We start from the raw sequence: 21,097 nt of genomic DNA on the forward strand, positions 1-21,097 counted from the left end.
GAGGGCTTTTTAAGCCTTGAGAGTTTTTGAATGTTACTTGACCTGTCTCTGTGCTGCTGAGACCACTTTGATAACAAATGGATCAATACCTCGCTGTTTGTGTAGAGGTGTCTTAAGTGCTATTGTTGTCTGCTTGCAGCTCTGACAAAGCAATTATTACTGTAGGAGTGGTGGGTTTTACATGTGCTGAGCATTAGGCACTGTCAGGTCACCCTGGCTTTTAAGGAAAGCAGCAAATGTCATTTATTACAGTGGCACTGACTCGGTCCTCTCCGGTTAAGGGACTGTTAATAATTCCATTACCAAGCTGCTACTTTCTGGGATATCCAGCGCTTCCTACAGAAATGGTGTCTTAACTTTGTGTAAGTGTATATAACCAGTGACACCTGCTACTGTAGCCAGAGTTTCCCCTCTCATCTTTTCCACATTGGTTAAGCCTGCTGCATGCTCATTAAAGCCCGGCATTTCAATTTTTAGCGATTGACACTAGTAAAAATAAAAATCAGTAACAAAGTAAAATCAGGGCTCTAGAGAAAATGGGATTCTGGCATCCCAGTGAGTTCACTTCTTCTTTCATCATCTCCTGTCCCCTTCCTCCCCTGCAGTACCATCCTTGTTTATTTTTCCACCTTGCCTGTTGATTCCATAAAATCCTCCCCTGCCTTTCTCTTAAGCTGAGAAGGGCGATAGGTCTCACACCCGTGTCAGTGCTTACCATGGGAGGCACTGTCTCTTGGAGGAGAGGACAAAGCTGGAGACAGCAGTGCGAGGAAGGTGGCCACAGCGAGTCTCCACCAGTCTAGTGACTTGAATGTCCTGTCACCACCTCATACCCAGCTAGCTCATGCTTGCTTTGCAGTCCCAGCAGGGGTTTCCAGGGAGGAAGAACCTCCTGGTTTTTTATTACCTTCTCCAGTGGTACAAGAGGAGAAGAAAAGCTCTGCTTTGCTTAAGGAGCATGGCTTCACTAGTGGTAGAGGGGCACTGGCTGGGTTATTCTCAGCAGTCCTCAAGGGTTTTTGGAATAACATTTAGCTTTCACTGAGGCCTCTATGACCAGCAAGGCTCACAAAAGAGGAAAAACAGTGGTGTACCACATCTTTTTATGCCCACTCCTCTCCTTTCCACATCAAGCTTGATCCAGCCAAGATGTTGGACTTGGGGTACGTATAGTGGTGGCCCTTCTGATCTTTGTAATTGCCTGTGGCAGGTAATCAACAACACAAGGGTACTGGTAATGAGGGGAAAAAGCACATGTTGACATTGCAGCCAGTTTATTCTGCTGCAAGATGTTAATTAAAAAAAGTCTGGTGCTTTGTGTCAGCCCTACCCTTAGGAAAAAAGGGCTGCGTTCCTGCAAGTGTCACACTCCCACTTACCCTGTGACCGCAAATGAATTTTAAGTTCCTTTGACCATCAGCTCCTTGCAATGTGAACTCCTTGTAATGAAACCAGCAGCAGTATTTGCTCGCAGATCTACCTATAGCTCTCAGTGGTACCCCGAATGCAGGAAACCTATTCAAGCTGTTTGATATCTTCTAAACAAAATGCTTTGTTTGTGTTGCAGGTGTGCCAATGTTATCTGTCCAACCCAAAGGGAAGCAGAAGGGCTGTGCTGGCTGCAACCGGAAGATCAAGGACCGGTACCTGCTGAAGGCTCTGGATAAGTATTGGCATGAAGACTGTCTAAAGTGTGCCTGCTGTGACTGCCGTCTTGGAGAGGTTGGATCAACTCTTTACACAAAAGCGAATCTCATTCTTTGCCGCAGAGATTACCTGAGGTAAATAGAGGAACGTACTGTGGGCTCTTCCCAAAGCCTCTCAGTATGCTGCCAGCTGTTTGTCTTTCTAAACCTCTACTATGAAAACATGTACTTGTTCATGGTCTGCCCAGAAGAGGTTGGAGTTTCTTCCTCTGATTAAGCATGGCTTTTTATTTGCACTTAACGTATTTTGTAGTCCGGGAGGTGGCATCCTATTTTTAGGTCAAGGTAGAAGGAAGAGGGCATGACTTATCTCTTTATTATTATGAACCAACAAGAACAAAGAGTGCTTGCTGAGAAAATTAGGAAAAGACTGTTAATTCTTCTTGCATATCTTTGATGTTATACTCCTACATATTGACTAAGATCTGACCAAACCCTTACCTTTTCTTTTTCAGTGATAGCTTTTAGATAGATTTCTAGTGCTTACATTGAGTAGGGTTCCTCCCCAGGGGCTCTTGTCTCTTCCCTAAGTAAACAGAGCAAAACACTCGAAAATTACAGATCAACTTAAAAAAAAATTTTCTTCATGAGGAAGTCTGCGGAGACCATCACTGACTCTGAGTTAGAATTACCCTGTCAGTGTGTGTTTGCAATACATAACAACACATGGGATTTTTTTGCCTGGTGTGTATGGGGGTTTTGTACAAAATATATAAACGCAAATTAATTTTAATAAGACAGCAGCCCTAATGCAAACATTCTTATGAGGGTCACACCACAAAACACTCTGAGTTTTGCTTTTTTTTTCCTTTGGAAGAGTGTAGTTGATCTCCAGCTAATGTGTGTGTTTTTCTTTTCTTTTTTTTTTTTTTTTTTTTCCTAAAGCACTGATAGTATTTCTTATGCAACCTCAACCAGCAAACACATCTGAAGCAAAACAAAACCAACATGCTGTTTTAAGATAGGGAGGTAAAATGCTGTCTAACCTTGTGGTGTCCAGAGGCCATCTAGATTAGTCTCAATGATCAGATGCCTCGTTTTTCAATGTAAAACATATTCCTGAAAATCTTTAGTAAATATTATCTTAGTAAACTTGAACAAACAAGTTTCTTCTTCTAAAAATGAGAGCTTAAGCACTGAGCCAAATAGAAGAAATAAGTCTGTTAGCTGCCATATGGGAGCTGCCACCTTGCCTTTTAGCCAGTGTACAAGAGCATCCTGCCCACATGAGGATTTTTTGCTCCTGCCTGAGTTGAAACTCTCTAGGGTACACGTGAAATGTCTCAGCCGAAATTCTGTCACTCAGGCAGCATTTGCAGGTCCATACTGGGTTACATGGGATGCATCCCCAAAAACGTAAGTGAGGAGGAGCTTGGATAGGGTGCAATAGATCTGAAGGGAGAAAGACAGGATAAGCAGCCTTTGGAAAGGTGGAAGGGGTGCAATGAGGAAAGAGTTAACTATCTTCACTGTCACGAAGTAATTTTTGTACCTTGTCTTAAGTCTGAGTATTTACTAATGCCATAAGTCACTTGCTCTGGAAGTATCCTTAACCCTGTCTCTGCTAAGCTGAAGAAACTGAGCTCCAGAAGGTTCTTCAACGCACAGATTTCTAAGCCCAAATTAGCATTTTGGTTCTTCACCGACCCTCCTTCAGTTCAGCTGTACTCTTTCTGAGTTGTGGACATAATTCTGATGTGTCAAGAATATAACAGCTCTTGATCTTCCCTTGTCAAGGATTGCATCGTTTCTTTTCATCATGGTATCACAATTGGGTCGTGCTTGGTGCTAATCGCAAGGACCCCAAAACCTTTCAGGAGAGTTTCTTCCAGTAATAGTCTTACTTCCAGAAAGCATAGGCTGCATTAGTTTCTAGGGTGTTTCTATACTTGGTTGTATTAGAACATGTATCTTGTTTGCACTCAGCTTGCCGATCCAGGTCTCTACATCAGTCATCCTCCTCTTCATTATTTATCGCTTCTCTAGACTTTGTCATTTGCGCACCTGATAAACAGTGTTGTGTGTGTTGGTTGGTTGGTTGGTTGGTTTTTAATCTGACCTGGAAGGTAGATATTCAGTGTTATTCTACATGTTGCAGAACCCTACTGGAAATACTTAGCTGGGAGGTGATTCCCATTTACATTTGTTATTTGAGACCTACAAGCTACCCTGTGTTTTGTCCATTTAATGAGCACTGTATTGATTGTGGTTTGTTCTAGTTTCATAACAAAAATAACATGTGGCATCAAATCAGACATGTTAAAGTGCCGAAGGAGAGCTGTATCGATGCTGTTAAACTTAGAAGAACCTTTTCATCATTGCAGTTGTGTAGAGCATTTCTTTCTTTCCTCGGTTTATCCTGAGATAAACCTGAGCTTCTTTGAGGTGGAAAAGCTTAATCTGTGATCTCACTGGTCCCGAGATGGCACAACTTTCTGGGGCACACCAGAGGTCTGTGCTAGAGATGGGAAAGAAGCCAGCAGTTGCAGATCCCAGGAGACAGCCCACGTCCTGTCTTTGAGAAGAGGGGGCAATTTGTGACATGAAACATGGAAGACAACAGTTGGGGCTAGTGTTTGACCATGTCTGCGCAGCTTCTGTCACAGCAGCAGTTAAGTGTGGTCTCTGAAGCAAACTTGTTCTGTGCCTGAAAGGGATCTCGTAGCCCCTCTGCCTCCTTTTGTTGGGTTAGAATAATCCCCGGTCCACCAAGGGGGAAGTCTGTTGCTATTTGTGCAGCATGGTTAAATTGTGGAGACAAGGTTTATGTGGCCCAGTAAAACGGGGCCAGACATTCTTCATGCCTAAGAAATTGTAGGTATTGTGAGTAAAAATGGGGGACATCTGCCCGTATTGCAGTAGGGTACCAAACACTTCAACTGGCTACACAGTCTCCTCTAGGTCTTTGGCTAGTCAACCTCCTCCAATGATGGCTATGTATACATATATTGTGCTACTAGCTAAATTTGGCGGGGAGCAGGGTGGTGGGTGGGTGGGGGGGTGGTACTACTTCCTACTTTAAATATTTTTCCCCTATCCAAATTTAGTCTGTTACAGCAGCTTTGACCACTAGAAATATTTCTTACTTGTTTTTTATCGGGAAGAACAATTGTCATATCCCAGGAAATTTACCCAGCTTTTACATCTGTGATGTTTTGTGTTCTCACTGATAAGTAAGTTTAGGTTTATACTATTTTTAGGGGGGGTTCTGCCGCACTCCTGTGTTCTGTTCTCCTGATGCTAAGGAACCATTGCAGGGTCCTAGGATAGGGGTAAGGGCACCGCTATGCGATCTTGTATTTTATGGAATTTTAAAGCAATTTTTTTTACTTTAAAACAGTTTCTGTTGCCTTCTACACATATTTCTTTCTCTCTCAATTTTAACTATTAGTTCTATTAATAGAAGGAACTAAAGTTGTCATCAACATCTTCTTTATTGTCTGTTCACTCCTGGTAATTTGAATTTTTCTTCTTGGAGAATTACCCATTCCCATCATTATATAATTCCTTCCCTTTAATAGTTCTAGAGCCTCTATCCACATCTTTTTTCATCTTGTTCAACAACTCATGGTATTTGTTCTACTAGTCAAATTTTAGCAGAATTCATTCCTAAAAATAAGTTTTCATACTTCATACTGTACTCTCACCAAAAGGGGAGTACTTTATCTGGAGGACAAAGGAATTTATAGTTGGCCACTTCCTCTATATGCCTTTGAATAAGAACAGGATGAATATTGCACTGATATTTAGTAGGTCAACCGTCACGTGAAAAATTGAAAGCTAGACTGTTTTTGTGCCCATAAATGTAAATATATGTATCTCTTATATTTGAAGTCCAAAAGGAGTATTGCTGTGTAATGACCAAGAGAAAAAAATTCATGTTTCATAATCTCTTTATAGACCAATGTTTCTTTGAATTTGCCTGTGAGCTGAGTGTGTAGTTTGGGAATATGTGCTTCATTACCTGGCGAGATGTGCTTTCCCCTCCCCTTGCGCTGTCTCCATCTATAAGCATGCAGCAGGCTTGTTCCTGCCCAGGGCTGCACAGACCAAACCACTAACACCCAGCATCAGGCTCCCGCTCGCATTATCACTTTGGAGGCAGCATTGTATAGGTGCTTACCTATAGACAGAAAGCACTCCTGGAATATTTTGGGCAGCTTAGAAATGCAGCAATTTGCAGGTCTGGGCCCCTGCTTGTGCCACCCCTCCTGCAGGCAGGTGTCGAGAGCCCCTGTGTTGCCGTTGTCAGCGAAGAGCAGCTCTGCCGTACTGGAGCAACTGTGGCCACTGCACGGATCGGGGACAGGGATGAATTTCCGGACTCTTGCCATCGGTGTGGGGCAGAGTGCTGGGACAGGAGCACGGCTGGCTCCTGCCCTGCTGTGTCAGCGTTGCTTTGGAGCCGGCTTTGCCCGAGGTGTCGGCAGCGCGGTGGGCTGCCGGCTGCATGTGCTGGTCCTCAGTGGGTTTTTAGAAGAAATCTTTCAAATATATTTCAGGAGCTGCTAGCAGACCATAGCCTGATCATTTGTTTCAAAAGATAAACTGTCGTCATTGCTTGTGAAGGAACATTTGTTAACCTTCACATTTCATAAAACACTTTCTTGCTCATTTTTTAATCATGAAAGATGAAATTGGATCTTGAGTTGTTATCCTTGCAGTATCACCTCAGTCTCCAGCTGTGTCTAGATGTATCTTTTGATACATTTTGTCTGAGCAAATAGATTTACCATTTGTTTCATAATCACAGTTCCAGCATTCCTACCTCTAATTATTTTTGATAAGCAAATGCTATTGAAGAAACTGCTTCTGGGACAGAGAAGCTTAGCGTGCAGCTCAGATGGCTCCTCGCAGCCCCCACGCAGCAATGTGTGTTTCTTCCTAGGTGTAATTAAACGTTCACCAAGCTCCAGTTCACAGGGATGGTTTGGGTCTTGCATCAGAATTTCCCAGGAGGAACTGACAACTTAAATTTCACTGTGAAGTGCTGATGAAGAACGTGATTTTTCCTTTTTACTCGGCATGGTGCCCTCACAGGAGCAAAGGCGAGTCAGGCTCGCTTTGACAAGAGCAGAACTGTTGCTTCTCTGTGTTTGATAATGCTGGTGTTGGGAAAGTTTTTCATCATTTAAACTGATTAGGGCCTTAATTAGACTCCAAAGAAAGCTCAAAACCTGCATTAAAAAATGATGGCAAATCAGTAAGAGAGAAGGGCTTTCTGGGAAGCCCTGATGCTGTTCACAGTTGATTTCATGGAAATTCTCCCATGTGTTTCGATCGGTGCCGCAACATCAGCACAGCATCGGTGCTGCAACCTGAGCGTGGCATGGGTGCCTCTGGCAGGCAGAGCAGCCCTGCATGCCGCATCTGAGGGACGGAGGTGTCCTGGCAGGTTTGCCATCCCCTGGCACTGGTGCCCCTCAGCGCTGTTTGTATCACGGAGGCTTGAACTCCACCCTGGGTAGCTCCTAGTCCAAATGAGTCCGCTGACCCGGTACTGTAGTTTCCAGTTGTTGGATACTGTTTTTTGCTCTGCTCTGACTGCCCCAGTGGGTTCGTTCTGTTAGTGATTCTCTTTGGGAGCCCTTTAGATGAAGTGGTCTGTATCTGGCAAATGTGCAGGGTTTAATTTTGTTGTGGGATACGAAAAGCGATCTTGCACAAACATGGGCTCCCTGCTCTTTGGCACAGGAGGACGCACGCAAATACCCTCCTTCTGGTGGGCTTCCTCAAGTCGGTAACGAAGGCCTTAAGCCAAACAATTAAACCACAGTTGTACGCGTGAGCACAAGTCTTCAGGAACTAAGAAGTACATGCTGAAACTAGCAGAATTTAAGTTAATCTACCGGAGACATCACATACTGTGAATGTAGCTTGAGCCTGCAGAGGCTGCAACACCTTTGAAGCAGCATGGAGAGTCTTTGGAATTTTTTTCCACCAGAGGAGCATAGTGTGCATGCATGCACGGAGAGCATGCCCTGCCTCCTTTTCAAGGCACACATTCCGCATGGGGAGGAGAGGTATAAATGCAGTGTGGCTGAACAAATGGTATCTGCTCAGAGCCTAAAAACGTTGCAAAATTGAAGTGCTGTTCTTGCATCGCAGGACGGAGTGTCTCGCTTGCTGTGTAGGATACCCTCACTTCTACACTTGGTATCTGTACAGATTAAGGAGGATTAATTAGGCTCAAAATATAATGTGTCGTGGCAACGTTGCTGTGCTTTGTGATGTTAAAGCACAGATTTTTTTTTTTTTTTTTTTTTTTTCTACATAGTAGCTGGTCCAGGGGCTTCTCACAGCCCATACCTTTCAGGATAAACAAGCAATACTTGGTTTGTTTGCTTGCTTCTGACCCCACCCCCCCCCTTTTTTTTTCCCCTTCTCCACACCTCCCAGTCAGGAGGAAAGCTCATGGGCAGTAATTCTTCCAGGCTGTGGTATACTAACATGCCTCTAGCACTTTCAACCTTGCTGTTTTCTGACTGCTGTTTTTAAACTCCCCTAAGAGAACGTTGTTGCATATATGTTCAACAGTGCCAGAGACAACCAAGATGGGTTTTAAGGTCAGCGGCTTCAGTTATACCATAAGGAAGGCTAGGGCAGGGGAGGAGGACTTGGACTTCTCCTACCTGCTAAGAGTCCCAACCCCACTGTAAGTATCTGAAAATATGGAGGGAGAGACCAAAGGAGTAAAAATAAGTGAACATTCAGATGCATTCTTCAACTGAAAACAGATGCCCTTCAGCAACCTTGAAGTTTATGCCCAGTAATCTCTGAACTAGTGCGATCACCCAACCAGAGGGCTTTTTTGTACTGCACTGATTCAACTCCTCCCGCTATGCTATCCATGAATGCCAAACACTTTGGCATGCAAGATATAAATTCTTTGGGATTGAACTTGAAGGCTTCATGACAGGACAGCTTGACCAACTTCATTAGTATCAAAATGCATTTCCTTTCGTTCAGCTGACGTGACTTCCCACTGCAGCACTGACAATGGTGTCCTGGGAAGGAGGGTGCACCAGCTAACATGTATTTACCATGCTGAAATGCCTGTTGCTAAGGCTTTCTCTGAATATTAAACAAGGACTGACTACAGGGAAGTTGGGAACCTCGAGTCTGAAGTTGCTTTTAAGCTTATTATTTTTATCTTTTTAAGTGATGTTCAGGCTTTCCCTGCAATTATTGGCATATTCAGTACCGTGGTCAAATCACACGTGTAGCTCAGCATGTTTGTAATATCCACAGATGGGAAAAAACACTGATTGCAAGCTGTTAAGAGCTGTCCTCACTGGAAGAGTAGTTGTTGGTTTGTTTCAAACGGTAGGGGCAAAACCTTTTCTTTTCATGATGATGAGTTTCAGTTACGTAAAGCAAGTCTTGTTCTACAGCAGGTCCTGGTGGAGCTAGGAAATAATGGCAGCAGGCATATAGGGAGGGTGTATGGGAAAAGCTATTTCACCTACTAGCTGGAGAGAATATGAGAATGGGGTTCAGTAGCTCTTCAAAAATGTATCCAGATAATCTGGATATAAAAATATATATAGAACTATGTAGCTGTACACAATATCTACAGATGTAGATATTTATCTGTAGGTAAGTGTTTAGTCCTCTTTCAACTCATAATTCTTACCTTTCAGTGTTGAAAAAGCCTCCTGTTTTGGGGATTTATCAGTCTCAACTCAGCTGTTTAATTTTGAACTTGTCTTGTTCTTGTGTTGTTTAAAAAAAAAATCCGACTGATGCTCCCAACCTATCCTTTCTGTACCACTCATTATTTATATGTGCATGTCCTGGTTCCTCTTTTTGTCTCCTGTGAAGTCAACAGCTCCAAAATTTTCACTCTTTCTGTGGAGGGAAGATTTTCTCCCTCTTTCTCGATTGCAAGCTGCTAGCTAGTCAGACTCCAGGCTAGAGAGAGGAGAAGAAATGGGGACTCTCTCCTTGTGGGCAATGGCTAAAACAGATTGTTGTTTCTAGTGGTGACAGAAATAGGCAATCAGGTTCTCAGTTTAGCCACCCTGCACATTTTGGTCAAAGAAGGAAATACCTGTTAAAAGGTGCTAAACTTAATGTGTTCATATAAGAAGTTTTTTCCTGTTTTCCCTATGGTAAGGACCCTTTACCATTCTTTTTTTCCACAAAACCTGTAGGATGCTGTTGACTTTACTGTAATTTGAATTAATTTCAGGTGTATTTGAGGAGCTGGTGAAGTCTGGATCATCATGCAGAAGACTACTCTTTAGCCCAGATAAGTCTACATAAAAAGCTTCCTTCAACAGTTGCCTAGGACAGTCCCAGGAGCGCTCCCTTCCTTTCCCATTAATTCATTTGCATTCTCTGCTGCTCCTGTTTGCCAATTAGCTTTAATTTTTACTCTACACACTGACATCAATGGCCAATGAGGACAGCACGTAGCAGGGTTTTTAGTGTGCCTATAAACTACAGAAAATTGTCCTTGGACAAACTCCTGCTTTTAGACTGGCTGACAACAATAGACATGGTTAAGTTCAGGCTAAGAGCCATTAAACATAATTACTACCACAGGGTAAAAGTTTAATTGTGCTAAATTTTAAATCTGCATAGTCTATGCTTATTTACAAGCTGGCTAGGTCTTCCCGTTACATAAGCAGGGATAAATCTGTACTTAAAAATTGTTGCTGTTTAACTTCAAAGGGAGATGAAAAAAAAATGGGGTTTTTAGAAGAAGCAAAACAACTGAAACCTTTCTGTATTTCCAGCTTCTTTTATACTAATAGCTCCAAGCCGGTAAGTAGATGCTGAACATCTTCTGATAGATTTTTCTAATGCGCTTCAACTTCGTGTGCGTGAATGTGCGAGAGAGAATTGCATCTGTTATGAAGGTGTCTGGGGGACAGAATGCAGATCAGTTTGTTCATGTGGGGTTATTTTAAATTTAACCACAGATGGGGCTTGGGCTGGAAGATTTTCCTCCTGCTCCTTGTCTTCTCTCCCTCCTCCAATAATGTTAAGCTCCCCACCTCAGAAAGTTTCAGCTCAAGTAGCTTCTGGGTAAATAGGTATCAGCAAACAAAAAAGGCAAAAGTCTGTGTTCATTTTGCTTCTTCTTCCAGCAGGTTAAAAAAAATCATGTTCACTGAGCTACAAGTTACAGTGTATTTTTAGAAGCATGGTGAATATACAGGGCTCTAAATCACTCCCTGAAAAGCAGATTAAAATTAGGAAGTGCTAGAATAAGTGTGAAATGTTCATCTGTTGGGAAAGGGAGGGTATGGAGGACTGTGAAACTTGATAGAAGAGAAAAAGATTAGCACGCCGACTAGCTGGAAGCTACGTTTATGTAGACATTAGAAGGCAACACGATTTCAGCTGGACAGAACATAAGCTTCAGATCTTATGCAAACAGTCAAAGCTGTTTAACAATTGGTTTACCCCCCAAACCGCTGAAAGGAGACAGGTGAATGCGATGCCAAATACATTTTTCATGTTTCTTAAGCTAACTGTTTAAATAGTTAAGTGAACATCTGTCCAAATTTCCCCATCATTTCCATTTAGAAAAGTCTCCTATTTGAAGGCTGAAGAAAAGCGCCTGCTTAACAATGCAAATGGTGCTGTCTGGGGCCCCTTTATTTTGTTTAATCTAGATTGAGCTCCACACAACTGTGATGCTAATGAATAATGGATATTTTATACTTGTGCATGTAGCAGTGCTGGGCACAGAGCAAATCTAGGATTAACCTCCCACTTTCCCTGCCTAACACGTATTGGACTCATTTTTTGAGTTTCCTGTGACTTGGGTACTCTAAAAACAGATGCCTGATTTTATGGAGAATGGCAAAACTCTGGCAAAAGCTGTCAGGTTTTGCTATGCCCAAGTGAGGTACCGTCGAGGGGGGCAGCTACGTTGCGGGGGGAGGGAGGGATGTCGGTATTAATGGCTTGATTTGTGAGTGGGTGCTGAATAAGAGCCAGGGCGTTTCAGGGTGGAGACCTGCACGCCTTTCAGTGCCACATTTTTTCAGTCCTGTCTGCTGGCGTTAAGCGGCCAAGCACCGTGCTCAGCTGCCTCCCCTGCCTGCCTGTGGGAGCAGGAGCAAGCCGGAGTCCGCTTGCAGGGAGAAAGGAGCTGCCCCGTTACCAATTACATGGTCTGAGTTTGCCAGTGAAAACTACTACCTGGGATTTTACTCTGCCTTTCAGCCCTGATATGATGGATCTTAGGGGAAGAAATTTTGGTACTCCCATTGCGATTTTTCTGTCCTGCCCCATTATAGCGCAAGTGTTTCCATTTGGTTTGCGTTGTTTAGCTTTCAGGGGAAACGTAGTGCTGTTTCTTCATAGGAAGTCTTGGGGTTTTCCAGCCAGGTGTAATGAAAGACCACAGATACCACTTCTAATGAAAAATAAGGGTAGCCTTTTTTTATAGCTGAAGAGCAAGCTGACTTTGGTAGCATGGCACTGTGTGAGGGTGGGAGAGTTGTGTGGAGGTTTCTGTAACATTGCTGGGTGTTTTAATTCACAATTACTGGCCAGTAATAATTAGTATTGATTAGCTTGGCAAATTGCAGGTTTAGAAATTGGTTATAGATTTTCCTGATGCTTCTCGTCTGCCTGTTGTGGAATCAGCCAGAACCAATGGCTTGAAACAAACCGCGAGCCCGAATCTGTCTGCGGGCAGTGACGCGTTGCACGCGCAGAGCTAATGGTCAGCCGGAACCGTACATCTTGAGGCTCGTCGTCCCAACAATATGATTTTTATCATCTACTAAGCAAAGTAACTACTATATGCGTATTGACCACAGTCTCGGGTGAAATTTGGTTTTGTCGGCCTGTTGATTCATGCCCTGGCTGGTTTGCGTGGCTTTATCGTCGCAGTGGCGTGCTGCTCCTGGCGCGCACAAGGGTCTGCAGGGCCATCTTGGAGAATTGGGCCAGGGGAAGGATGCTGCAGTCTTGGTTGAGTCCCCCGGCGGGAGCTGTAAGAGCAGCAGACATCTGGGGAGACAGATAGTGAAAGCCAAGATGAAAATGGCAAAGCTGCCAGTGCTGAAGGGCTGTCCTCGAGGACCGGGGAGCTGAAGTGGAATGGCTGAGCGTGCTGTTTGGGCGGCGGTGGAAGGGCTTAGCCAGCTCCCGGGGGGCACGTGGAGACAGGAGGAGGGGGGCACAGCCAGGGAGGAGGGCTTGCTCTCTGAGATGCCTTGCAAAATGCTGTTGTACTCATTGCAAGAGAAATTGTGCTTTTTTTGTTTTAAACAGCAGGTAAGTGAGGTTCTTCCTGAGCTATATTATAGTGTTGCCTGCCAGGGTTGGCAAAGTTTGCAGGTCTTCTGCATCTTGCTGCGAGAGGCTGCCAGCCTATCCCTCCGTTAGGTTGTGGCCAAACACAGACAGGGCCAGCACACACAGAGGAGGACGGGCGGCTCTGAACACCTACCCCACCGCTGCGGAGAGGCAGATAGTTTTTGACTGAAATTTTGTGAGCCCCAAAATAGTGCTCTAAGTGTTTAATGCTTTTCTCCATTAGACAGCAAATTAGCCCTAGGCTCGCAAACCAAATGAAGTTTCATCTCGACAATCGGAGCCTGCTCACCAGGCAGTTTTATCCCAAGTTCCCGCACACTGGTTGGTCAGCGAAATGGAGACTGCAACTTCTATTTATTGGTGCAATACAGTATTTGATACTGCTAATTACACTTAATTAGTCCTTCCACCATTTAATTAAAATGGCTTCTAATGATTGTGCTTCTTTGGCAGGCTCTTTGGTACCACCGGGAATTGTGCTGCCTGCAGTAAACTGATCCCTGCCTTTGAGATGGTGATGAGGGCCAGAGATAATGTTTACCATTTGGACTGCTTTGCCTGTCAGCTCTGCAACCAGCGGTGAGGACACAGTTATTATACACACAAACACAAACTAATTTATACCTTTGCCCGTAAAATAGGGGAAATGTTTGATCCACGCTAGCTGTCTGGGGCTCACAGCCTGCTGGCGTGACTTGGGCTGGTTTATTAGGCTGACCTGGGTGATGCACGTAAGTACCTGTAGCCCCTTTACTGCAAATCCCCTTGTAGCTGGTGGGAGTTGGCGAAGCGAGGGGGGGCACGCAGCCTGCAGATCAGGCCACGGTTGTATGCAGCACAGCTGCTGCTGAGTAAAACGAACGCTTCAGCGTCCTTTCAGGATCTACCCTCTTTGCAGAACACAGACGATGGAGACTGGACCTGCTCTGCCAAACTGACGTTATTTTGCTTAAATCAGGTGTCTGACAGGCTCAAAACTGGGGACAGCAAAGAAGAAGCAGAAAGAGAAGGGACAGGAAGGAGAAAAATACTCTAGATAAGCCCTTTCCAATACTAGGAACAAATCCCTTTAGTTGTTGTGTAATTAATAGGGGATCTTGGTGGTGTAATTTTGAGTGGGGCTTGTGTATTTCTGCTGGGTTTTACCCAGTGAAAGATGCTTGTCAAGGACGATAATAAAGGGTCATGCACAAAGTTTTCCCTCGGGCTACCTGTAGCTAGCTGAATCTGGGAGGGCTGTGAAAAATCTTTCCAGCGCCCTGTTTGTTGGTGATTGTAGGCAGAATGGAAGCCCACAGAGCCAGACATGATACAGTGTTACCTTCTGATGCATCCATCCATGCTTGTCCAAGCCAGCCCTGAAAGTGCTTCTTGTTCTTACCGCTTCAGTTGCGGCTGTAGTGACCGCCCAGGGCCCAAGGGCTGTGCTGCGGTGCATGTTGTAGACTTGTGGTTGTGTTTCCCAAAGATGAAACTAGGAGACAACGCTTCAGCTCGTGTGAAGGTGTGAGAGAGTGAGTGATGGGAGAGAGATGACAAAACTCATGGGAAGATGCAGAACCTAATTCTGTAAAGGTCAATTTAAAAGCCTGACTTAAAAATTCATCACTTGCCCTAAAACAAAAGTCACAGTGGGATGTCTAATGAAGTAGCCATACTCAGTGTGTGTGTGGATGCAACCCCCTGCCACCTTTCCCTCTAAACTTAGGAGACCGTGCAAACCGGGGCCTCATTCTCCTTCCATGCCCTCTGACAGTGGTTTAGTTCATGGGGATGAATGGGGTTGCAACTGGTTGGTGCCAGAGTGGAGAAGAGGAGAATTGGGTGAGCAGTTTGTAGCTCAGGTGGCTGTACTCGATCACGTTATTGAAGGCAGAGGCGGTGTTAGTTCGAGGTAGAAAACTCTCCTATTAATATCGGCAGCGTCCACAGGCGCGGTGGCAGCGCCGAGGCGGCAGTGACATCTAGTGGCTCCCGGCCTTGGGCTCCTTCCCCAAAGCCACGCTAAGTCTTCCAGTTGCCCGGTCTTGTTTTGCCACTCTTGAACATGCTTCTGCAACAGCCGTGATTCCCGATCAGCAGCGTGTGGCTGTTTGCAGAGCTAATCCATTCCCTCGCCAAGATGGTCTCTCTTCACACAGCTGGAATTGCTGGTTGCTCATGGGGTTTGTCTGCAGGCTCGGAAGTGTTGCGGGGTGCTGCCAGGCTCAGCCCTCAGGCTCAGCTTTCTTCAGCCTGCAGATGAAGGCTGGGCGGGAGAGGGGTGCTCCCAAACTCCACACTGATACTAGGGCTGGAGCGTCTCAAACGTCCCTTCTGGCAGAGGCAAGTCACGGCTCTGGGCTGCACAGGCAGGAGTGCTGGCTTGGCCTTGGATTCTGTAGGATAAGTATTTGTCATCAAACGCCTACTTTACCCTAGCTTCTCTCGTGGCAAAGCCTGGTACCACCTAGTTTTCTTTTTCAGGAATTTCTTATAAATTTCACCCTTTATTACAAAGGCTCTAAAGCACCTCTCTCCCTCTCTTGCCTCTGCAATTGCTAACACTGTTACTGCACTCAGTGCAAAGTGTGCTTCTACTCTGCCCTTAAAATAACATCCATGCGCTGTCACTGCCTGGCAGGAAGGCGCAGGTAATCCCCCCGTTCTGGCAGAGTCGTGCTTTGATCCACGAGGGATTTGCCCAGTTTGGGAGGAGCTGAGTTTTTCTGAAAGATGGGCTTAGTAGACAGCATAGAGCTGTCTACTATGTGTAGATTGTTATTTTTGGCTGAGATCAGAAGGCTACAAATTTTTATGACTTATCCTCTAGAGCTTTTGGCCCAAAAGGGCAGAATGGCAGTGCTCCTGTAACAGATGACATTGGAAGCTGAACTGAGAACTGTGAGTTTAAGTAACCCTAAAGTCAAAATTGCAGAGGTGGATGCCAAAACTAGTTCTGAATTGGAAACCCCACCTTGTTCTTCAGCTATGAAAAGATTTGATTATGAAGACCTTTCTCTAGTTCTCTTCCAGCTTATTTGCCCTTCTATATCGAGACTCTGTCTGTGTAGAGTGTGAAATCCATCAGAGCAAAATCTCTAACATTTTTACCGAGTGTGTAGTATTTTCATTAGCTTCATTCTCCAAAACACCAGGTTTGCAGCAAGTCCTACAATGCTACTCAGCCTGCCATGCTTTAGACTGTTACAAGGTTGACATTGCTTGTCACAATACTGCATAAAAGTTGGTCACCGCTGTAACTGGCTAATAGGTCAATATTACAAGGGTTGCAGGAAATCCAGCTGCTTGTGTTGCCATGATCTAAAATGTGGTTTTGCTCAGAAGAAGATCACTCTGTAGAAACGGCAGGGTAGGTTCAGCGCCTGTTTCTCGCGCTGCTGGCTGGAACTCGATCAGCCAGACAGGCTCTGCGACCAACCTGCTCCAAGTGTGGGGGCTGGCAGTGCGGTCCCTCGTCTCACTCTGAAGAGAGCTGTGAGTTGGGACACGTGAAACTGCACCTGAAGTTGCCCTGTTAAATCCTCTGTCTCTAGTTGCGATGCATCAGCTGAAGAGATCCCAGTTTACTGCTGGGTTTGCACAACCAGCAGGTAGAAAGAAATAGTCGCCTTTACAGTGAATCAAGCCCTTCTCCCAAAACTTCACAGGGTCTCAGGGTACCCCTGCTGTGCATTTTAGTCCCCATGTACTCATACACAGACACACACCCCAACTCCCTAGTTCTCCAACTCCTCCTTTGGCTCCTCTAGACCCAAATCAGGTTTGGCAAGAGGCAGCTGTTGGTGATGCTGGTGGCAAGAGTAATTTTTGCTTTTCTCTTCCTGGAGATTTATATTGTCCTTAAGGTAGGGATAAGTAGCAGAAAGCAAGCGGCTATGTCTGTTATTTATCATGACTAAACCTACCGGTGGGGAAGGTGGTTTTCAGGAGAGTGTGTGCAGTACAGCTTTTAGCATTAAAGCTGTTAATTTGAGATTAATTTTTAGCTTTTTAATGCACAAAAAAGGTTGAATTTCAGAGCTACTAACGCACATGCTGCAGAGGGAAGAAGATGGAAAGTCTCCGGTGAAATCATATAAAGTGGGAACCGATGCCCAGATCTCTCTGCACCAGCTTGGCAAATTAATCAATTTATTTGCAGGTGTCCAGTTGGAGAAAACTTGTGCCCATGTCAGACCTTTAACGGAGCTCTGAAATGACCACTCCTGTTCTTGTAACACAAAATATTCAGTTTTATGGAAATGCTCTGCCTGAAGCTGCCTGGGTTACAAATCTAGAAAGCATTTTAGACAAGGAGTAGGCAAGTCCCTGCCAAAGCTCTGCCTGGCAGCAAAGGAAATGGGCGTTTGAGGTCTGCTAGTCTCCTGAGGACGGGATCATTGCCACTAATCTTCCTTCAAAGCCCAGTAAATATTCAGCCTTGCCAGGGGATGGTACCTACCCCATCCTGTCGGTTCAGAGCTGCGTTTCTGCACAGGGGCCAGAGTGACTCTCTGCTTTAGGGACCTGGGGCCGATTTAGGACTCAGCACTTGGGGCAGTGAGGCATAGCCGTGCACTCTGGTCTGTCATGGCCCCCTTGGTGTGATGGACAAAACCCAGCCCCTGAACTGGGTGCAAAGAGCGTTATTTGTTATCTTAAGAAGTAAAGACTAGCTTCTGATTCTTGAGCAAGCAGGCAGGGCGGAAAAAGCTATTGGCTGTCAATTCACACCTCTTAGATCTTATATGTGGAACTTTTTTGACCTTAATGGTCAAATAAAATTGTTAAATATCACAAACCTCTCTGTCAACTTCAATACAAACAGAACAATTTACATGGTATATAGAGAGCAGTGCCCTTCACTCAATGAAGATAAAGGTTAGGAGTCCAGCCACCAGGAAATTTCTATTTATTGTTCTGCACTGTACACAAGGGGGTGAGGAAAGACTTAATAGCCAGTCCTTGCCTGGAAATTAGTGTAAATACTGCCTCACCCGAGGGAACCGTGGAAATGTGGATACCAGCAAAAACTTCAAATAGTCTCTGTGTAATATCACCCGTTTGATTTCCTGGCTGTAGAGCTGACACCTCTCGTCTGCAGGGACAAATCCCTTGGCCGCTCCTGGCCTCCTCCGGCCGCTGGCACAGGACCCGGCAGCGACTGGGACCCGCTCCCCGAGCTGCTTCGTACAGCTATGGCCTGGGAGCTGAGCACCTCTGTGCCCCGAAAAGGGATGGCAAAACCCAAGGGCGTGTGCGGGGAAGGGGAGCGGGGGGAGAAGCATGCGGGCTTCCAGGGGTCACACACCACCAGCAGAGCTGGAAATCAAATTCTGGTCCCCAGAGTCTCCTTCAGACCCAAATTCCCCCTGTTCTAATCTCTATTCATACTTACAACCAGCAATTCTTTTTAACTTCCAGATTCTGCGTGGGAGACAAATTTTTCCTGAAGAACAACATGATCTTGTGTCAGATGGACTATGAGGAAGGGCAGCTGAACGGGAGCTTCGAGTCCCAGGTTCAATAACAAACCCTGCTTCGCTGAAGCACTGTGGGATGGGCGCTCGGCCGCGCGAGCAGCGAGGGCGCCTGTCAGCTTGCCTGCAATATTTTTTTAATTCTTGGTCCAGAGAGGACTATATACATTGTAGTACTTTTTCCCCCCCAACACAAAGCAGTTACAATTTTAGATGTACAGTTGTGCCTGCTTAGCTGAGCACTGCATTGCCTGTATGTTTGTGAGTTTTTGGGGTCTGGGGGAGGGCTCTGTACAGTCTGTTTTCTGTATATAAACTGGAACATTTATTTTATGAAAAATGTAATGCAATTTTATTACTGGTGTGAATTAAAAATTATGAATGTTTCCTGGTCATCTTAGCTGTGGTTTGTTCCCCATGCGGTGAAAGCCTGTATTTCCTGTGCTTGATGTTGAGCAGACTATTAGAAATATATACACAGATCCCTGGAAACTGCATGAATAAAAGCAGAGGCAGGAGTTCACACACACAGACTGAGGGAAGAAATGCTGCTGCAGAGTTAGACCTCTTCGCCTGAACTGTGCGGAGACTTGTTTCCAAAAACCTGCTGTGCTGTACAACGTGAGGGAATGAGCTGTGGGCGGGTGATGGCTGGAGCCGTCAGTGTCGCTGGCCAGGTCCCACCAAGGCTGCCGTGGGGTGCTGAGTTGCTGGCTGAGAGATGCCTTGCTTTTCATCTCTGTGAATTTAGACAGAGCATTTCCATGGCCAGGAGTGCTTGTTGGCCGGCTGATACGGTGGCTCCAGTCCGGGCTGCAAGGAACAGGCTCCCTCCAGCCCTGCCAGCAGGTGCCCAGGCGTTGATCAGAATATTAATTTCAAGGCTTTGATAGGCAGTGGGTTTTTCCTGTGAGGCATTGCTCATCCAGGTCTGAGCTGCTGATGTCAGGGTTCGAACGCGACCGGGTGCTGACACAGCATCCCTTTTCGCAGCCCTTTTTGCTTACTCTGTGCCAGGTGCTTTGACCTCCCACGTAACGAAAGCGATCGGATTTGAAGCCTCTCTCGTAGAAAAGCTCTGAACTGTGTTCCTGCTGCGATGCTTTGTGCAATCATTTTCAAGGTTATGCAATTCATGTGCAACCCACTGGAATGTACCAAACACATTTCTTTGTATGGTGAGTGTCACTTTAATACAGTGCACCAGTAGCTGTAAAGGATGGCTGCACTTCTATTTATTTTGTCGTCTTGGTTTTTCTTAGATTTACCCGACTTTCCTCTAATAAACAGACGCCGAGTACTTTTTTCCTGACATGACTTAATTGGTTACTGGTCCTGGATCGCATGTGTGTTCTCTGAATTGCAAACGCCGCATGCAGTGCAGCTTAGTGCGGCTCTGCCCATTGCATGAAATGCTTTTATGTACATCTATGTTGAATAATGGCTAAACAGAAGCAAAACCCCATTAGACACTTGGTATGCTTCGAAATATTACCTGTCATCTGAAGCTACCTCAGACATATGGATTGATTGAGTGATTTTTCTTCATAAACAGACGTTTTGGGTTGGGAGACCCATTTTAAAATGTGTGGCCCCATCCCCTTTTATTCCCATAAAAATGGAACAGGAGTTAAAAAGCTGCCTATAGCCACCTATTGATAGGTGGCATTTTAATTGCCATTACATTTTAGTGCCTTTTGGGGTTGGGGGGCTGTCTTTTGAGAAACTGTAGAGTTAATGCTTCTTTTGTGAAGTCTATTGCAAGCAGCCACACTGGGGCTGCTGAAGGAGCAGCTTGCTGCCCAAATGTTTTGTTTCCTTGCTTTGAAATGGGCTGCCGGACGGTCGCCATCTCTGCTCATGCAGATGGTACTGCATGATGCTCATGAGCAGATGCTCATACATGATGGGTACTCACCTGCCTGCGGGGTTTGCTGTAATTCAACACACAACGTCAGCACGTGGGTGTTGTCCTATGGTGAGGATGGGAGCAGTAAAACCAAACCAGACCAAAACCCCTCACCAAGCAAGCTGGGGGAGGTTATTGAGATTTAGTTCAGATTCTTAAGGAGAGTTTTGGCACCAGTTTAAAAACAAAAAAGTCCTTCAGCAAATGGTACTTCAACCTTCTAGAAAGCATATTTTTCTTGGCTTAGATGGTCTCCTTGCTTCAGAAGAAAGGGAGGAAGAAAGTGCAACTTTTCAGAGCTGCTTGGCTAATGCTGGCTGATGGCTCCACAGCTGCCAGATCTCTCATACATCGCTGGCAAAGTTGCAGAAATGTCACCCCAGAGGCAGGAGCATGCTGGAGGAATGGGTCACGGGAAATCCTGCTCTACTGGTGGGTGAATAAAGATGGCACTTGGTTGGTGTGAGCCAAGTCTTGCTGCGTACGTGAGTCCCCGCGCTGGCTCTGCAGGGGAGGCGAATCAGCTGGGCACGTTTGGATCTGTCTGGGGATGGGGGTGGCTTGGTGGGGTTTTTTTGATATGTGGCAATGCAACAGGCTGAGTCAGCAAACCCAGCAGAAGACAGCCCAGGAGCTTGGAAAAAAAAAAAAGGGCATGGACTAGTAAATGGGACAAAATAACCAGTAAGTTGAAACAGCTACGGTAAGGTCTAGTCTCAGTGGCTGCCTTC

At 45.3% G+C, this 21,097-nt stretch overlaps 1 protein-coding gene across 1 annotated transcript; it reads left to right on the plus strand.

Annotated features, from left to right (window-relative positions):
• The first annotated feature begins 1,575 nt into the window (after positions 1-1,575).
• LMO1 (LIM domain only 1) lies at positions 1,576-18,507 on the plus strand. Its single transcript, XM_009480546.2, has 3 exons — positions 1,576-1,781; positions 13,449-13,574; positions 18,402-18,507. Exons 1-3 carry the CDS (start codon positions 1,576-1,578, stop codon positions 18,505-18,507), a joined length of 438 nt encoding a protein of 145 aa, XP_009478821.2.
• Positions 18,508-21,097: the final 2,590 nt, after the last annotated feature.

Source organism: Pelecanus crispus, chromosome 6 (genome assembly GCF_030463565.1).
Source record: "Pelecanus crispus isolate bPelCri1 chromosome 6, bPelCri1.pri, whole genome shotgun sequence".
Classification (NCBI taxonomy): domain Eukaryota; kingdom Metazoa; phylum Chordata; class Aves; order Pelecaniformes; family Pelecanidae; genus Pelecanus; species Pelecanus crispus.